The 19,861-nt window shown below is 37.9% G+C and overlaps 1 protein-coding gene across 2 annotated transcripts in view; it reads left to right on the forward strand.

Moving 5' to 3' along the window:
• Positions 1–19,861, forward strand: part of LOC150079033 (twitchin-like) — a 2,795,346-nt gene that overhangs the window by 1,841,545 nt on the left and 933,940 nt on the right. For both annotated transcript variants that reach the window (XM_090382361.1, XM_090382360.1), the window contains one exon: positions 13,466–13,663. In XM_090382361.1, the coding sequence (XP_090238487.1) occupies positions 13,466–13,663 (198 nt within the window). The remainder of the gene's footprint in view (positions 1–13,465; positions 13,664–19,861) is intronic.

Here is a 19,861-nt window from a genome sequence, read left to right on the forward strand (position 1 = left end):
GTGAAGAGAATGTGAAGAAATTAGTCACCAACTCAGTGTTCTAATGGGTGTCTATAAAAGCTTGAAGAGTTGGGTAGATACCCTCGAAGGAATTAAAATGGGGGCCCATCAAGCTCTCAGCTGCCCAACCCAATGCCAGAGCTCACTCTTATGCACCGCACAACACAGCGGCAACCTTCAGGGCAGAATGCACTGCTCCCACAGGATCTATTTTTTGCATCCAGTTCCTTCGTGACCACATCATAGTATCTAATCAAATTGGTCACAGGACTTCCCCTTGACAAACCCATGCTGTGTCTGAATTATTGCTGCAGTCTTGTCCAAATGATCCTGCAATGCTTATTTAACCAGTGACCCCATTATTTTCCTTGGAGCAGAAGTCAAACTAACAGGTCTGTAATTACTTGTGTCACCCTTTGATCCCTTTTTGTGAAATGGAGATACATTTGCACATCTCTAGGCTATGAGACTTTCCCAGAGTCCAAGGATGCTCTCATAATTATGGCTAAGAGTTTGCTTACTTCCTTTGCTGCCTCCTTTAATATAACTGAATAGATCCCATCCACTCCAGGTTCTTCTTTATGTTTAACTTCTACAATTTCTGCTCCACTTTGCTCTTAGTTATTACAAAATCTTTTAACACCCTGTTAGAATTTGACAAACATCTGGCCCTCTCCTCCTTGAATAACTCCTCATGTGTGAATGCATGCAAAATACTCATTTAGTTCATCTACAGTCAAACTATTGATATTAAGTGGACCAATCTGATTCATCCCCTTCCTTTTAGAGTTTATATAACTAAAGAAGTCTGCTGTTTTTCTTTGCATCCTTTGCCGTAGATTTTTCGTAATCTGCCTTTGCTTGCCTAACCTCCTTTGTGACTTCATTACAGATTAGCTTGTATCTACCATAGGCTTTTGTGTCGCCTGACAATTTATGTGCATCCCATGCATTTTTGTTCTCTGCCACGAGTCTCATTAGTTCATCTGACATCCATTTGGGCCTGAACCTAGAGCAGTATTTCTTAGTGAGAAAAAAAAGCCTAGTAGCTTCCAAGATTACTTCCTTGAATGCTTAAAATTTGCTGTTGGTAACATCATCACTGGTCCCACTGATGATGTTACCAATGAATCGCCTTTACAAAAACAAATACCCTTCCCTTTACCCCTGATGGTAGGGGTAAAGGGAAGGTTACATCTTTAAGTAAATCCCACATCGGTACACTTAGTGGTTCCTTTATCTGTAAATTCTCAATACATGAATAATCACTGCTGATAATCAGATGAAGAGTGTTACTTCCTCTTGTTGCCTCTCTAACATGTTGCTGTAGAAAACAATCATCCAATAAATCCACAAAAGCCTTGCTAGTGTGCGAGTGAACAACCCACAAGTTCCAGTGTACATCTGGGAAGTTAAAATCCCCCATTATAAGACACTCTGATTTACTGGTCCACTCTATTTCTTTGTATAATTGTTCATTATACTCATCAGAGTCATTAGGCCTATAACAAACACCTATCTTCATTTTTGCTTTCCCAGTGCTTATGTCACACTAAATTGACTCAACATTGCACTGTGCATCCATGTCAACTGGATGTACTTCCTTAGATTTTGTGTGTTTCTTAACTAACAGCATAACCTGTCCTCCCTTCCTATCCTGTCTAACCTTTCCATACACAATTGTACTCCCCAAAATTCCAATTCTGCATCCCTTATATCTGAGTGGCATGAAGTCTCTGATATCCCAACAAAATCTGCCTGGATGTCTTGATCAGCACTTCAAATTCATCAAATTTGTTTACTATACTCCTAACATTGGTGTACATTCAAGTATACATGCACCTGTTCTTACTCTTAGTTACTCTAACACAGCCCATATATTTACTTGTTTTGTGACCCCCTGCAGTTCCTGACATCCCCAGGAACTGGCTTTCTGAGCTGCTGCTCATTCCAATAGAAGCAGTGCAAGAATCATTTCCACCTCTGCCTTCAGCTACTGTTAACTTATTAGTCTGTGAATCCCCCAAGCTAGCAGTTTTCCGACCCACCTAACATTGCCTTGATAGCATCAGCAAATATTCTTGCACCCTTTGTATTCAAGTGTATACCATCCCTGTAGAAGCAATTTCTCCTGTTAACAAACACAGACTATGCTGAGAAAAATTCTACCCCATGGGCCTTGCACTATCTCTCCAGGGCCGAATTGATTGACAGGGCTCTTGTCATATACTCCCTATCGTGTTTGAGCAGGATTGCTGACATTTTCAAATTTAACCCTAACTCGTGGCTTTTTTTCAGCATTGACCTGTACTTGCTTAGTAAATCTGCAGATCTCCTACACATAATGTCATTAATGCCAACGTGTACAACAATATCACCTTTTTTCCCTTAAAAGATGATATCTGCTCTACAACGTCATCAACTTTTGCCCTTGGTAGACATACCCTGTTCCTATTCCACCTATCCTGTTTCCCTGACAATTGAGTCAACAACAACAATGACTTCATTGAATATGGAGGATATTTGCAGCAGTGCTGAATTATGTCATTCTCTAGCACTTCTATGATATACCAAGATGTTATGGATAAATAGGTTCACTACATGACTATGATCCCTTGGCTCTAACCACTATTATTGCTAATTCAGCCAATTAATAATATAACAATTAAAAATCTAGGATTTTTAATTGATCTGTTCTGCTTTCTTCCATGCATGCATGGAAATGCAATGTTCACAATATATTCACCATTAGAAGAAAAGACCTTGGGATAATTGTGCAGTCAGACATGAAATTCTCATGTAGAGACATGGGCTTTTGTCAATGATATGCAGAAACTTTGCTAGCAAGGATAAGGAGGTAATTATCCCTTTGTATAAGGCTGTGATTTGGTCGCATCTAGAGTACCATATAAGGGTCTGGAGGCTGTGATTAGGTCGCATCTAGAGTACCATATACGGGTCGCATCTAGAGTACCCGTATATGGTACTCTAGATGCGACACTTTATGAAGGATATAGGTCTGCTGGAACAGTTGCAGAAAAGGATAACCAGATTATTGAATGGAACAAAAGGGTGCTCTTATGTAGAAAGGCTTTATTTCTGCTAATTGCAGAATCTTGCGACCATGAATTTACAGGGAAAGCTGATTGACATGTTTAAAGCCTTGCCTAGATTGAGTAAGCTGAATGTTAATGGTATTCTTCTGCTTGCTGAGACTACGCACATAAGGGGGCATAAATTCAAGTTGTGGAAGGATGGGTGCAGGATAGATGTGTGCCTGCAGCCACCAGTGATTGATTGTTGGAACAGGCTTCTATCTGTTGTTGTGGAAGGGGATAGGTTGAATAAATTCAAGGGAGAACTAGATAAATCCTTTGAGGGTAGAAATGGGTGAACTTTTTTTTTTTTTGCTAATGCTATATAAGCCTGCTTTCTTGCATCATTTTCCACTACTACTATGTCTATTATACAGAAGAGAAGAGAGAATCAATTTCTCAGTGGGTTCTCCTTTTCATTCAGTTTATCTGAATAAAAATGTGGCTGCCCCCAGAAGATTTTGAACAAGTATATTCAGCAAGGGGAACAAAGTCAGAGAGAAGAGTTCACATGCATTACTACCACATGCATTCCCTGCTGTCCAGGCTTAACAGAACAGATCTCAAGGATATCCTGGCCTTGTCAGACACACTGTGTGCAGCTGCCACAATGGAGGCTGCACACAGTTGGGTCAAGAATAAAAGTCCTTGTACCTATTGAGGGTACAAGCGGTACTGAATGTGAGATCAAATGTCCAGATTTTGAGGACTGTTTTATAGGGAAGCCAGCATGTAAGTTCAAAGATCTTATGGGGGGAGCATATAAAAGCAGTCATTCATGTAGATATCGGCACTGGAACTTACAAATTTACAAACTAGAGCTTACAAATTTGTTCTTCAGAACATAACACCATTAATAGAGATTGGGGAGTCTGTATTCATCCCCTCTTTGAGATCGTGATTATCTTTGGACAGGATTAAGTGTTCCATCTGGCATGCTCCTAGGCCATTTCTGTTCTCCAAACACATGTGGAGGAAAACTCCTATACTTCTCCAGTAACATGCTCTAAGAGCTGTGATCCTGCTGGTATTATTTAAGGATGTACTGTGGCTGTTAAGTTCTACTGTTGACAAAGATGGTCACCTTGGAAAGCTTCAGTCTTGTTTTTATCGCTTTTTACTCCACCGTTTTATCAGTTTATTCTATATTTTTATATTAAATATAGTTTTATCCTGTGTTTAATCTGATTTAATTTTTATTAAAGTCTTTTCACATTTGTGGGTTGGTGTATTTATTGCAATTATTATGAGTCATTATTTTCCCAACCCCTGAGGCATATTTGAAGAATTTCAGCACGTCACAGCACAAAGAATTGGTGATGAGATAAGACCCTATCTAGTAACAAGCCTCTAGCTAAACACCTTGAGAAATGGATGTGAAGGCAATTGGATGGCAATAATGAGTATAAACCTCAAGTAAAGGAATAATTTCTGGTTTGAAACTATTCTGTGTAACATAGATTAGACGACCTTTAAGAAATGTACCTGCTGAAAGTTAAATGATTTAGAGCCAAGATATCTAAAAGGAGAGATTTGCCCAAGGCAATAAATCAGAACCAGCAGAACTTAGTTCTCAGAAGCAGTGATACATAGGAAAGTATAAGTTCAAATTTTTTATAGTTTGAGCACACCACAGCAGAACCACAGTGAATAAGATTTCATCCTTTCAGATAGGTACTATTGAGCAATTGTACAGAATTTATATACAATTAACTAGAGCTCTGCTACCCTTCCTTTGAATGTCATGAATGTTATATTTGCTGTGTGACATTCATGACTGATTATAAATAAAGAAAAAATTTAGTAAAGGCTTAAATTCTAATATGTCTGTAATAATTTATTAACATTGTAAATGTAAATTCTGGATATATCATGTACAGTATATTATATATGTATTTATTAGATTGTTCATTTACCTACCAGAATTACCAGGACACGATCATCTCTATTTATCAGTAATTATTGCAGTTGTATAGATGAACTTCAAACAATTGATGAAGTAAGCATTTGGCCAAAATAAGCTTTAAACAATTGACCAAACAAGCAGTTCACTATATATTTGTTTTATTTTAGCAAGCACTGTGATGCAACTATAAATTTGCATACTGAACGTTAATAAAAGTTTTGGCACTGCCCAATGTTTTATTAAAGCCACGGCTTATAGGATCAATTGTTCATGTCAAAAAGTGAGAAATGTCCACTTAAACAGATGTCTCCCAAGGCTTCATTTCCAAGTTTTACTTCTCAGTTTCGCCGACCGGGCTAGCCGGGTGGGTAAAGTGCCTGCCTGGCAACCCAAAGGTCGCGGGTTCGAGAGGTGCATTATGGCCACAGAAGCCTATGCACCAACAACTACCAAAAAAAAAAAAAACTTCTCAGTTTGTATTTCTGAAATGTTGCATTTTAACAGTTTGATGGCATCCCTGTTTTCTTAGCCTCTGTGCTGTTTATGGATGAAGCTGGTTTTATGCTGGATGGCATATTTATTTCTACAAACACCATCTTTATTTAGTCTGACAAAAATCCTCATGACATTTTACAGTGAAGGCATTAGCAGTGATTCAGTATTAGTGCTACAAGGCACTGGATTATAAAATATTTAAGATTATGAAAATAGATTCTTTTGTTTAGCCCATGCATTAAAGAGCACAGAATTGTCTCCTTTACTGGAAGATGATCAGTTTAACTAGAAGATGTATGTGATTCATGCAAAATGGCACTCCTGCTCTTTTCAGCCAGAGACAATATACCAAAATTAAAATTAAAATCAACTATCCTCTTAAGCAGAAGACCTACTGCATGGTCTGATTACTCACTGGACCTCAACATCTTTGTTTTTATTTATGGTGTCCTTAAAGTAACTAGTTTATTCCACTAACTTCTTAATTCTTGAAATTGTTAATCAGCAAGCTGAATGGTGGGAGGGGTATCAGAAAATTTGCAGAATACCAGGTATTTTTCAGCATGTCGGACCCACTGTAGAAAGACATGTTCAGGTGTGTTGAAGCTCACAGAGGTAATTTACACATTAACAAAGTAAATCAAAGAAATAAAATCTTTCTTTGATTTACTTAATCAAAGAAAGATTACTTAATGTCGAAGTTTGCAGATGACACGAAGGTTGGCAGGATTGTTAATGACAGTCATGGCAGTGTGCTACTGCAACAGGATCTAGATAATTTGGGCAGATGGGCTAAGAAGTGGCAACTGAACTTTAACCTTGACAAATGCAAAGTACTGCATATGGGTAGAAGTAACCCCAGAGAAACGTACCAACTGTGTGGTACTACACTTAAGGTGGTAGAAAATGAAAAAGACCTGGGAATAATTGTGCAGTCAGATATGAAGTTTTCTGAGCAATGCAGACAGGCTGCTAGGGCAGGTCATGGGGTTTTGTCAATGATATATAGGAATTTTGCTAGCAGGGAAAAGGAGGTGATTGTCCCTCTGTATAAGGCAATGGTCAGGCCACGCCTTGAGTACTGCATACAGGTCTGGAGGCCTCATTTTAGGAAGGATGTAGATTTGCTTGAGCGTGTACAGAGAAGAGCAACACGATTGGTGAGGGGAATGAAGGGATCCTCTTACCAAGAGAGGCTTAAGTTCTGCAAATTGCAGTGGCTGGAGACTAGGCACCTGCACGGTGATCTGATTGAGGTCTATAAGGCCTTGAATGGGTTGAGCACGCTGAATTCTGATGGGATCCTCCCATTTGTTCAGAATACGAACCTACGGGGACATAAGTTCAAATTAAGAAAGGATAGATGTAGAATAGATGTGCGGAAATTTGCCTTTAGCCAGCGGGTGGTTAATTGCTGGAACAAACTTCCATCTGTCGTTGTGGAAGTTGATAGGTTAAATAAATTTAAGGAGGAACTGGACAGGCATTTGGAGGGTATGGTGTGATTTTTTTTTTTTTTTTTTTTTTGGCTGATGCTGCATAAGCTCCTACACTTGCTTTCTTGCATCAAGTGCCACTACTACTACTACTACTTTCTAGGGAAGATGTTTTCTCCTCAAAATTTCAGAAGCTCAGAGCTTAAATAGGAAATGGAGCCTCAGAGGCAGTGCTAAATTTAGACTGTCAGGGCCCCCTGATGCACATAATTTTAGAGCATATATTTCAAAACAAAGTTGGTGGGGAGGCATCAAACCTCAAGTCCTAGCAAGGAGAATCAAGTAAATTCTCCTTGCTAGGAGTTTATCTATTGATACGAACTTTTTCATTATTCTAATGTGAGCAGCCAATCCTGCAAGCAGTGCCCAACCTTTTCTTAACACCTGTGTATTGTAAAGAACGTTGTATGTCAAGCTAATGTAAATGTATTTTATAAAGTTATTGGTTTCAGCATGGGTTAAATTATTTTGAATAAATTAAAGGACTTTTTTTATTTTTCTCAATATTAGTCCTTTATTCAAAATATTCTCAAATTCAAGATGTACTGAGTGTTGAATTATGTCTGAAGGTGGATCTCAAGTAGGTAAATAAATAAATGAAATTTGAGAAGGAAGGATATTGTGTGGAACCACAACAGATTTACAGGTTACAGAGATTAACATAAAACAAGAATTGTGAGAGTATATATGGTAAAAGAGTTAAGATTTCTTAGACTGTCTTAATTATCTAAAGATTCTTTGTGTGAGAGAAATTGATTGAATACTAAAAAAAATACAGTAACTGAAACTTAAAAGACAATGAAAACATTTTTAGTTGTTGAAGGGTTCTTGAGGAATTTTTGAAGAGAGTTGATCCAAACTTCCTTACATTTCAAGAGTACGGCTCTAAAATGGTGTTTGCAGGCCAGCCGCTAGTTAGTACACCAGACCGTACCTATTGGGTATCTCTCTAGGAGGCTTCCAGATCAACTAGTATATAATCTTGCTACCTCTACTCTACAAGATAGTGACTGGAGGGAGCCAGAGTAGTGGGAATGCAGGGGACATTGTCGAGGCCACGTTATGTCAAGGATCTGGATATATATTCTTACCATGTGTATGTTATATCCAAAAATTTCAATACTTCATACAGCATGCCTCCCCCTACTTTTTCTCACTGTTCAATACACCATGAATTGTCAAACTAACAGAACAAGCTTATCTGCGAAAAGATCTAAACCTCCCAAACACTTTCTAGTTCGTTTCACAAATATACGTGGTCTCAGTTCTATTCTCAACGATCTCCATTTTCACTTATAGACTGCCAAACCCCATGTACTTTTTCTGACGGAATCTCAGTTATCTGTTGCTTCAACCACTGCTCATCTCAGTTGCTCAAATTATTCGCTGTATGATTCCTTTTTCCTCAAACATGGTACTTGTGCATATTCCCTGTCAGAGACTTGGTAATTTGGAATCCCCTCTTTTCGATCTTCTCTGGCTTAAAATCTCTATACCTCATTGTGTCAAATTCATCTGTTGTCTCTACCGTTCTCCAAACTCCACTAATCACTTGGAGCTCTTTGACTTCCTCTCTTTGCAACTTGACTTTCTCCAGTCAAACTTTCCTAATAGTGAAGTAATTTTAATGTTTACAACTCCAGCTGGCTTCCGTTTTCTAGTCAAACAGACTCAGCTGGTAGAGATGCTGAGGCTTTTACAATTACTAATGACCTCACACAGATTGTTAATTTACCTACCAGAATACCGGACAATCCTAACCATACAGCAAACATGCTTGACCTATTTCTCACAAACAACCCTTCTAAGTACACAGTTGAAGTGCGTGGTCTTTTAGGCACCTCAGATCACAACTTGGTGATTGTCTCTTCTCCAATGGAGCCTTTATCTCATGGCTATTCCCAACCTCGTATTGTTTGGCATTACAAGAATGCAAAATAGGATGACCTGCGAGATTTCTTTTCTTCTTTTCCTTGATCGAATTACTGTTTCAAAACTTCTGATGTCAATGTTTGCTCAGATCGTGTCAGTGAAATTATTCTTGCAGGAATGCAATCCTTTATTCCACACTCCACTTTAAAATCTCGTCCTTTTTCTAAACTCTGGTTTTCCAATAAATGGGCTAAGGCTGTTCAAGAGAAGAATGTTAAATATCGTAATTCGCTGGTTTCCAATTCTTCAGTTTCATTTTCTGCCTAAACCAAAGCTCACAGCAATTGTAAAGCAGTTATTAATCAATCGAAACTAGATTTTGAACAGGCTAAGAGTAGAAAACTTGCTTCTTGCCTTAATGGTAGCTGAGAATTCTGGTCTTTTGCCAAAGCTATCGGCTGCAACTTTGCCCATCTCTGCTCCCACCTCTGTCAAAACCAGATGGTTCTATTGTCACTTCAGCCAAGGATAAAGCTGACCTGAAAGCATCCCATTTTTAGTCCAACTCATGTATTAATGATCTTGGTAAAACGCTTCCCACCATTCCCAACATGCTCCATTCAGTGCCTCCTGTGGTCTTCCATCAAAAGGATGTCAGAAGGATTTTGACAAATCTTGATTCTAAGAAAGCTCCAGGTCCTGATGGTATTTCTCCACTTGTTCTCAAAACCTGTGCTCCTGAACTTACTCCTGTTCTTTTCCAACTTTTTTCACTTTCTTATTCCAAAGGTGCTTTTTCTTCTGTTTGGAAATTTGCTCATATCCAGCCAGTTCCTAAAAAGGGTGACAAATCCCTCCCATCCAATTATCATCCCATTGCGATTACTTCTACTCTTTCTAAAGTAATGGAGAAATCAAATAACTGCCAACTCTTAAACTACCTAAAAACCTTCCGTCTGATCAACAATCGCCAGTATGGATTCCATCAGTGTCAATCCACTGGCAATATTCTGGCTTATGTTATCCATTTATGGACAAATTCAATGGAAAAGTTTGGTGAAACACAAGCAGTTGCTCTTGACATCTCAAAGGCTTTCGATCATGTTTGGCGTAAAGGTCTTCTAAACAAGCTTCCGTCTTATGGTTTGCCAACTATTTTTTGTAATTGGTTATCCAGTTTTCTCTCTGATTATTCACTGAGGGTGATGGTAGATGGCTCTCTGTCTTCTAACTTCTCCACTAATGCTGGTGTCCCTCATTCAATTCTATCCCCCACTCTTTTTTTCTTGTATATTAATGACCTTCCGTTGATTAGAAATCCTATTCATAGTTTTGCCAATCATAGCACATTGCATTCTACTTTCCAGTTTGAGAAACCTTGCCCTGATCAATCAGCTTCAACTTCTCAAATATCTGCTACCAATTCCTTAAATGCCAATCTCCAGGTAATTCTCCAGTGGGGCAAAGACAACTTATTTTATTTCAATCCTTCTAAAACTCAGTCTTGTATTATATCTCGCAAAAAGGATTCTTCAGCTCCTATGCTTATCTTTGGTGACGCTCTGATTTCTAGGCAAGATGATTTATCTCTTTTGGGGATTACCCTGACTTCTAATCTCTCTTGGCACAAGCACATTAGAAATAGTAACGCATGGGCCTGGAGTACTGGGGTCCATAGTTTAATATACACTTAAGTTAGTTATAAACCAGTTATACAAATATATTAACAAAAAATCAGTAGCTTTCGGGACGCGTGTCCCTTTGTCAACTGACAAATTAAATACAAATTTAAATACAATACAACGAGCTGAGTGAGGCACGTTAATCATGCGTCATTGTTGTTGCACGGACGTGTGCTGCTTTCTACGCCACTGATTATCCAGCAATAAAACGGTTGTCTCCAGGATGGGATGTAGACGTATGCCTTTCTGGAGATTTAATGCCTTTGGATTGCTTACTATGTTGAGTGACTCTAGCCATAGGCGGTGGCGAGAGTGCCGTGAGTGGTCTACTATTTCAAAGTCGCATTTGGGGTCAAGATCGTGGTTGGTGGCCTAGAAATGTTCCGCGACCACGGACTGGTCAGTTTCGGCAAGCCAGAGTAGCTAACATCGCCATGGAAGATCTGGAGGAGCAGATACACCAGAACCCACCTACACCTATTACAACATGGTGTAGATACATTGACGATATTTTTACCGTAATACCACGTGGTTCTGAAACTGCACTGCTGGAATACCTCAACTCCCTATCTAATTTCATCAAGTTTACCATAGAATCAGAGGTGAATGGTACGCTCCCGTTCCTGGACGTCGAAGTGCATCGCGTAGGCCCACATCTAGAGACCTCAGTATACCGCAAACCCATGTGGTGCGGTCAATTCACTAACTACAGGTCTGGCCACGCACAAAGCCATCTCAATAGCACTGCCCGCACCCTATTCTCCAGGGCTTGGAGCCATTCCAGCACCGACACAATTAGGCGTAACGAGATCTCCCGTGTGAAGGCGGACCTAACCAAATGTGGTTATCCATCCCATGTACTAAGCAGATGCCTATTACAGGCAGAAGAACTCACATCCAACCCAAGACCACCGAACCAAGTCGGTATATCGTCCGCCTACATTCCCTATTATCCAGGCGTGTCAGGACGGATCTCGAAGGTCCTTAGAAGTTACAACATCAAATGTGTGCAATTACCCTGCAGGAACCTACGTTCACTTGTCTCCAGCGTGAAGACCCCTGTCACACCTGTCTTACGCAGCAATGTGGTATATCGCATCACCTGTAGAGACTGTAACAGTTGCTACATAGGGGAAACATCAAGGCGTCTCCAGGATGGCCTCACGGAATACGACAGAGCAATTCAGCTTGCCGAAACTGACCAGTCCGCGGTCGCGGAACATTTCTAGGCCACCAACCACGATCTTGACCCCAAATGCGACTTTGAAATAGTAGACCACTCACGGCACTCTCGCCACCGCCTATGGCTAGAGTCACTCAACATAGTAAGCAATCCAAAGGCATTAAATCGCCAGAAAGGCATACGTCTACATCCCATCCTGGAGACAACCGTTTTATTGCTGGATAATCAGTGGCGTAGAAAGCAGCACACGTCCGTGCAACAACAGTGACGCATGATTAACGTGCCTCACTCAGCTCGTTGTATTGTATTTAAATTTGTATTTAATTTGTCAGTTGACAAAGGGACACGCGTCCCGAAAGCTACTGATTTTTTGTTAATATATTTGTATAACTGGTTTATAACTAACTTAAGTGTACACATTAGAAATATTGCTTCCTCTGCATCTAAAAAAAACTTCGTTTGCTCTTTCCCCTCTTGGCTTTACTTTTCTTCCAAACAGCTGTTCACTTTGTACAAATCGCAAATCCACCCTACCATGGAATATTGTTCCCAAATCTGGGGCAGTGCTCCAAAACCTCTCTCAGGCTTCTAGATTCCATTCAGAAGAGGGCAGTTAGGTTAATTAATGACTCATCTCTAACAGTGTCTCTCCACTCTCTGTCTCATACCTGTACTGTTTCTGCTGCATGCCTTTTCTACACTTCCATACTTCCATGAGCACTATTCTTCTGAATTGGCTTCTATAATTCCTGCTCTCTCTTTCAAAACAGTCTGAACATGTGCTGCCACCAGCCATCATCCATTTACTGTCCCACTTCAAACTCGCAGAACCACTTTTCATCTTCCTCGTTTATTCATTCAACAGCCATTTTCTGGAATAACCTTCCTTCATATGTATTTCCTGAAAATTACAGTCTACAGAAGTTCAAGTCTAATGTCAACAAATATCTTCTTTCATCTTATCAATCTCAAACCCACTCACGGAACTAAGTACTATAGGTTCTAATGCTTCTCGTGTTTGTGTTTTCATAACATATATATATATATATATAAACAAAAGGACAGAAATTAAATTAAGGAAAGATAGTTGCTGACTGTATATAAGAAAATTTGCCTCTAGATTAGACAATCTTTGGAATGAGTTCTTCTAAAAAAAGAAAAATTTATATACAATAATAGATAGATATATATTTATGGAGTATAAACATAGATTTATAGATTTATATATTTGGAAGAGATAGATAAAGTAATAAAGCTTGGGAGACTTTTTATTATATCGAATTTTTATATTGTTATTTATTACATTATTAATTCATTTATTTTTTTATGGCAGATACTGTTGTTGTTATTTGGTTTTTAGGAGCATTAGCAACTAAGGCCATATTGCTCCGGGATATGCGGTGGTCATTCCCTGACCTTTCCGCATCCTCCGTATTTGGTGGTGACGGGCTCGAACCCCGGTCTAATCAAGAAGCGTGTGCTACGCACTGCTGCTCCTTCCCACCTGGCTACAGATGCGCCTAACAGATTCTGTGTTAGCTTTGCTGTCTTGCAACTTTCTTCCAATTTAATATTAGTTATTTAATATCATTTATTACTTTGTGATTATCTAAGTATTAGCTCATATTTTTTTATGTTCTCTTTACACACCATATTCTTTTTCGGGGAAAAGAACAATACCTAATTGATATGTCTTCTAGGCCAATAGTTTAATCCTGATTTTTTAAATTTTATAGGATATATTGTAGAAAAACGTGAGAAAGGTTCTCCAGATTGGTTCAAAGTGAACACATTTCCTATACCCACTACTGACTTCACTGTTCCAAATTTAACCGAAGGGAAACCGTATGAATTCAGAGTGACAGCTGTAAATGAAGGAGGCCCAGGAAAGCCCAGCAGACCTTCTCAAACTATTACTGCAAAGGAACGAAAATGTAAGTGCTAATGAGAATAACTGTTATCTTTAATTGAATTAGAAATTATGCAAAATTGTTAAATTATTATTTCACTTTTAATGTTTTTATTTGCAAGTAATATAACATGTAGGATCCATATCATGCATCTGTGAAATTTAATGGATAGCTTATTTATAGAGCACTACACAATTACTGAAGTCACTGTAGATTTTCAGATTAAATTTTTCATATATATTACTAAAAATTTGCCTTTTTTAATCCAGCAGTAGTATCACATTACTTTACAGGTCCTGTTGGAAAAATATTGGGGGATTAGTAGCTGTTATTTTTTATCTGTTTATATGAAATCAGGACATACGAGACTAAAATCTTTAGTCTTGTATGTGCTTCTTTTTTTTTTTCATTTATTATTATTATTATTATTATTATTATTATTATTAGCCATATGGTGCAAGGAAACCTGAGGCTTATGCTGCACCAGCCAAAAAACAATTTCTGAACTACCCCGAGAGAGAGAGAGAGAGAAAGAAATAAAAGGGAATCACCAAGGAAGAAAAGAATGATGATATCCAGCTCAGGACCCTGGGTATGCCAAGCCCATACTCAGATGTGACTCACATCTGTGCCAACATAACCCCAGGGGCTATGTGGTTCACTTGTGTAAGCCAAAGGTCCTTCATTATATTACTCCATTATGTTCGACTAAGTAAAGTTCAATGTATAGCAAAACACTGCTTTTCAATGACTATCCAAAAGCTTACAACACAAATAGAGGCTCTTCAGAATTCACTGCTTGCCTATATTGGCATTATCATGAAAAATAAGAGAAATTCCTGTAGAGTTTGTGGCAGCAAATGGTAAATTTCATGGTAATTTTCATATATTGATTGTTGCAATTCAATATCAATCATTTATATCACTGGGAAAAAGGATATAAATTATTTCATATCTATATTCATTATATTCATAGACAGGATTAATCTTCTTTTTAAGATTTATTCCATTATTGTAATGGTTCACCTCAACCTAACATTGAAAGTCATTCCTTTATTCTTTTTTTTTCCATTTCCACCTGTCCTCTTCTATTCATAACTGCTCTCACACCCTCTATCCACATGCTTCTTGGTCTTCCTCTCTTTTTCCTTCTCCATGGCATCCATTCCATGGCTCCTCTAGGCAATCTGTCATCCTCCATTCTCCTCACATAGCCAAACCACTCCAATCTTTTCTCCTCTGTTTTATCAATGATGGTTTTTTTAATATTCATTGTATTCATTTTCACGCCATTTCTAACTTTTTCAGTCCTAGACTTCCTTGCCGATCTTCGCCAGAATCCATCTTAACAGCCAATAGTTTATTTTTCTGTCTTTCATTTAAGGACCAAGTCTCACATCCATTTAATAAAACACTTTGTAATATTGCATTATATATTTGATGTTTAGTTTTGTTAATAATATTTTTATTCCATAGCACAGAATTGAGCATTCCTAAGACCTTTCTACCTTCACCTGGTCTTCCCTCAATTTCTTGTGCAGATGATCCATCAGCCTGAATAACTGCATCCAAGTATTTAAATTGCTGTACAGTTTTCACCTGTATTCTATCTAAATCCAGAACATCCTCATTTTGATTCATGTACTCTGTCTTATTAAAATTTACGTCAGTCCCCCATGTTTTATATTCCTCTAGTAACTTTCTGCCCATCATCATCGTCCTGTGCTACCACAGCTTGGTCGTCTGAAAACAGTATATTGTAAAGGTACTTAATTTGATCAAGGGGAATACCCATTGAACTGCACTTCTTTGACCATGGTCTTAGAACAACTTTTCAGTATAGCTTAAACAAAGTAGGTGACAGACAGCATCCTTGAAGTCTTAAATTTTCTTCATAATTTTGAACCAATTTTAATCCAGAATGTATTGTTCTTGTAGATTTGTCTACAGTTGCAAAAAATGAATGTTTAACATTCATAAATCCCACATTTCAAACCAAACGCTTAGTTATACAATATAGTGCAACCCGCTTTACAATATTAATCCATTCCATCGTATCATGAAAATATCGTAATGTGAACCCAATAACACATTATTCAGTTATTCGTTCCAAGCCTTTGGAAGTTGAAATTTTTGCTGTATAAGTAAGCTGTTTATCTCTCTAAAAGGATATTTTATAATGTAAATTGTATTAGTTACCAATTCAAATCATTAAACGCACTGCACTTTCATCTTTCATATCATATGTTATAAGAACCAATTTTGAATGGCTTTGTAATATTTTTCTAAAGCACATTTCTGAAAGTCACGACCATAAAACAATAAAAACAGTTTGCACTTTCTGGTTTATTGGGCTTTTCTGTTAGTGCAAGCAGTTATAAACGGGTAGTAAACTCGATCGTATTGCATTTGTGAAAATACCAATAGCTGGAATTGTGTGGGTTTTTACATTATTAGGGTGAAATGTGTTTCCCCTTCACTGCAATCTTCTATCATATAAAAAACATAAATAAATTTTCAGAATATTTTCTTCGTTTTTTTTTTTTTTTTTTTTTAAACTTCATAAACTTGTACTCCCTGAAAATTGTGTTAGTTGCAATTTGTGCATGCCGTTAAAAAATGCTTATGCATGCTGTTGTGAAATTTATAAAGAAAAGAAAAGAGATTATCTTGGAAACAAACATCTCTTGAAGCATTTCTGAAAAACGCGACTCCTTCTGCAACAAACCAATAACGAGTGCTGACCCAACAATGAGTGATCAACGAGTGTGCATTTAGTCAATGATTATGATGAAGAATAAACATTCTTTAACATTTGTTAAGTCATAAATAATTTCTTTAAATTATAACTTGCTTTGGTGCCTCCATAGCCAGGTGGGAAGGAGCAGCAGTGTGTAGCACACGCTTCTTGATTAGACCAGGGTTCGAGCCTGTCACCACCAAATACGGAGGATGCGGAAAGGTCAGGGAATGACCACTGCATATCCCGGAGCAACATGGCTTTAGTTGCTAATATTCCTAAAAACCAAATAACAAACAAACAAACATAACTTGCTTGATTTTACAGGCTATGTTTTCATTTCTTTGGATAAATCAATCATTGTTTAAACATAAACTAATTAGCTAACTAATTTTGTTGCTGATAACGTAACACCTGTTTTTAATGTTATGTCTATGGGAATAAATTCCCACTTTACGAGTTTTCGCTTTATGAGCGTACTCTAGGAACGAATTAACTCATAAAATCAGGCACTACCTGTACTTGTAAATGAATTATGCAAAATCCCACGGGTTAAAAAACATAGGTATAGATCATGACATATCGAGTGGTTAGTTACCATTGTCCTTGAACATAAGAAATTTAGCATAATAGTATTAATATTAGCAGTGGCCACGTGTGCAAGGAAGCCTATGGTTTATGCTGCACCAGCCAAAAATAAAATAATAATAAGAAGAAAATTTTTTAAAAAAATTAATAAAAGAAAAGAAAATAGACAACTTATGTGTTTTCCTCCCCGCATAGGTAACTATCCAGCTGACCTTTGAATTTCCCATACTGTCAGCCTCTACCACCCATGTTGGTAACTTATTCCAGTTATTTATAACTCGTTGGCTAAAATAAAACTTCCTGCAATCCAATCTAAATCTGGCCCCCCCCGTAACTTGAATTTATAACCCCTAATTCTAGAATAATTTATATTCTCTGCCAGCGATTTCTCATAATCTGCTTTTGCCAGCCTAACCTTTTTTGTTGCACTATTACAGATCACTTTGCAGCTGTTATAGGCTTCAGTACTTTTTATTGCTCTGTAACTTTTCTATGCCGTCCTTTTTTGCTCAAGTAATCTGGCAAATTCATTATTCATCCAACTTGGAAACCTCCTTGTGGAGTATTTTTTTAATGGTATATATGCATTCAAGGCTTCTGTGATTTTAAAGGTATACCATAATTCAATTGTATTCACTCTGTGTGATTTCTACCCAGTTAATAGAGGCCATGTAGCACCTTAAGGCATTGTAATTTCCTTTTCTGAAATTATAACCCATTCCTTTGCCTTTAACTACTGCTTCCTCTCTCTCTTCATCATCCACCCAAGAACTCCGTGATCATTTCCTGCTACTGGTTCCTGTACTGTCAGCCCTATTGTGTTATCTGGTTCGTGTGTGATGATGAAGTCTAAAATATTCTTTTCCCAAGTATTTTCCCTGACATGTTGGTACAAATAAAAATCATCTAGTTGATTAAAAAAAAATTTTCCCCCATGTGGAGTTTCCTTCCCGTTTGCTTCAATCAATTAGAGGCAAATTAAAATCACTTATAATAAGACATTGATGCTTACTTGCCCATTCCATTTGCATGTAAAGGCTCTCATCATAATCTTCACAATCACATGGCCTGTAGATTACTCCCACTCTCATTATACCTTTGCTTCCAACTATCTCACACAATAAAGATTCTATACTAACATGCAAAATGTCTGAATCCAGGAAAGCTTTTTTCACGCTCAGGCTATTTTTGATAAGAAGCATTGCCCCACCCCTCCCCTTCTATCTGCCCTATCCTTCCTAAATACATTGTACATACCATACTGTAGCGCATCATCCCCTATCTTCGGGTGGCACCACGTTTCCGTATGCCTTATTATGTCAACATTACTTGTCCTAATAATCATTTCATTGACAACACTTGTGACATTACTGTATAAACAATTAAGACTTAGTGATCTTGTATAGTATTAGTATTAGTATTAGTAACGGCCGCATGGTGCAAGAAAGCCTATGGCTTATGCTGCACCAGCCAAAAAAAAAAAAAAATCCGAACAAAACAATGATAAAAACAAAAAATAAATAAATAAATAAAATAAATAACTAAATAATAATAATTAATAAATAAAAATAAAATAAAATAAAATATAAAAAAAAAAGGAAATTAAACCTATCATCCTATGCGCTTCCCTTACCCGAAAGTACTATCCAGATGACCTTTGAATTTTCCCAAACTGTCGGCCTTTACCACCCATGAAGGCAACTTATTCCAGTAATTTATAACTCGCTGGCTAAAATAAAACTTCCTGCAGTCCAATCTAAACATTTCCCCCCGTAACTTGAATTTATGTCCCCTAGTTCTAGCATCATTTATAATCTTGAAAATTTTGTCCTCATTCATTTTACTGATGCCTCTCAGAGCCTTAAACACCTCAATCAAATCTCCTCTAAGGTGTCTAGTTTCCAAACTCTGCAACCCACATATTCGAAGTCTTTCTTCATAAGGACGCCCTTTTGCCGATCTCACCAGGCGAGTTACCCTTCTTTGCACCCTTTCAAGAAGCTCGATGTCTTTCTTTAGGTGCGGTCTCCATACTTGAACACAGTATTCCAAGTGTGGTCTAACATAAGCCTTATATAATGGGATTATCACGTCCCTATCTCTACTTGCAAAAGTTCGATAGATCATCGATAGGACACCATGGGCCTTCCTTGAAACCTGTTTACAATGCTCAGAGAATTTCATGTCTGACCGTATCGTAACACCCAAGTCCCTTTCCTCCAGTACTGGGTTTAGTTGAACTCCACCAAGTGAATAAGTTTTTTTGGGATTACTGTTTCCCAGATGTAATACCTTACACTTTGTTGGATTAAAGCACAGCTGCCATTTTTCTGACCATTCTTGAAGTCTATCTAGGTCTCTCTGAAGAAGCTCAGCTTGACAGTGATCATTAACTACTCTACCAATTTTAACATCATCTGCAAATTTAGACATCACGCCCTCTATCCCTTCATCAATGTCGTTTATGAAAATTAAAAACAACAGTGGTCCTAATACTGATCCTTGGGGAACCCCACTTCTTACATCAACCCAATCTGAGGAATAGCCATTTATCACAACCCTCTGCCTCCTGCCCTGAAGCCATCCTTCTATCCATCTAAGGATTTTCCCAGTGATTCCAACCTGTTCCAGCTTATAAAGCAACCGCTCATGTGGGACTGAGTGAAAAGCTTTGCTGAAATCTAAATAAACAATGTCGAAATTATTCCCTAAATCCAGCTCGTGAGTGACCCTTTCGAAATAGCAAATCAGATTTGTTAAACATGATTTTCCCTTTACAAAACCATGCTGCGTATCCTTGAGAATTTCAATTCGATCCAAATGAGCCTGAATTCCACCCTTGATTATTGCCTCCATGATTTTCCCTACTACTGAAGTCAGACTGACAGGTCGAT

The sequence above is a fragment of the Mastigoproctus giganteus genome, chromosome 10 (genome assembly GCF_048544385.1).
Source record: "Mastigoproctus giganteus isolate SK-2022 chromosome 10, ASM4854438v1, whole genome shotgun sequence".
In the NCBI taxonomy this organism is placed as follows: Eukaryota; Metazoa; Arthropoda; class Arachnida; order Uropygi; family Thelyphonidae; genus Mastigoproctus; species Mastigoproctus giganteus.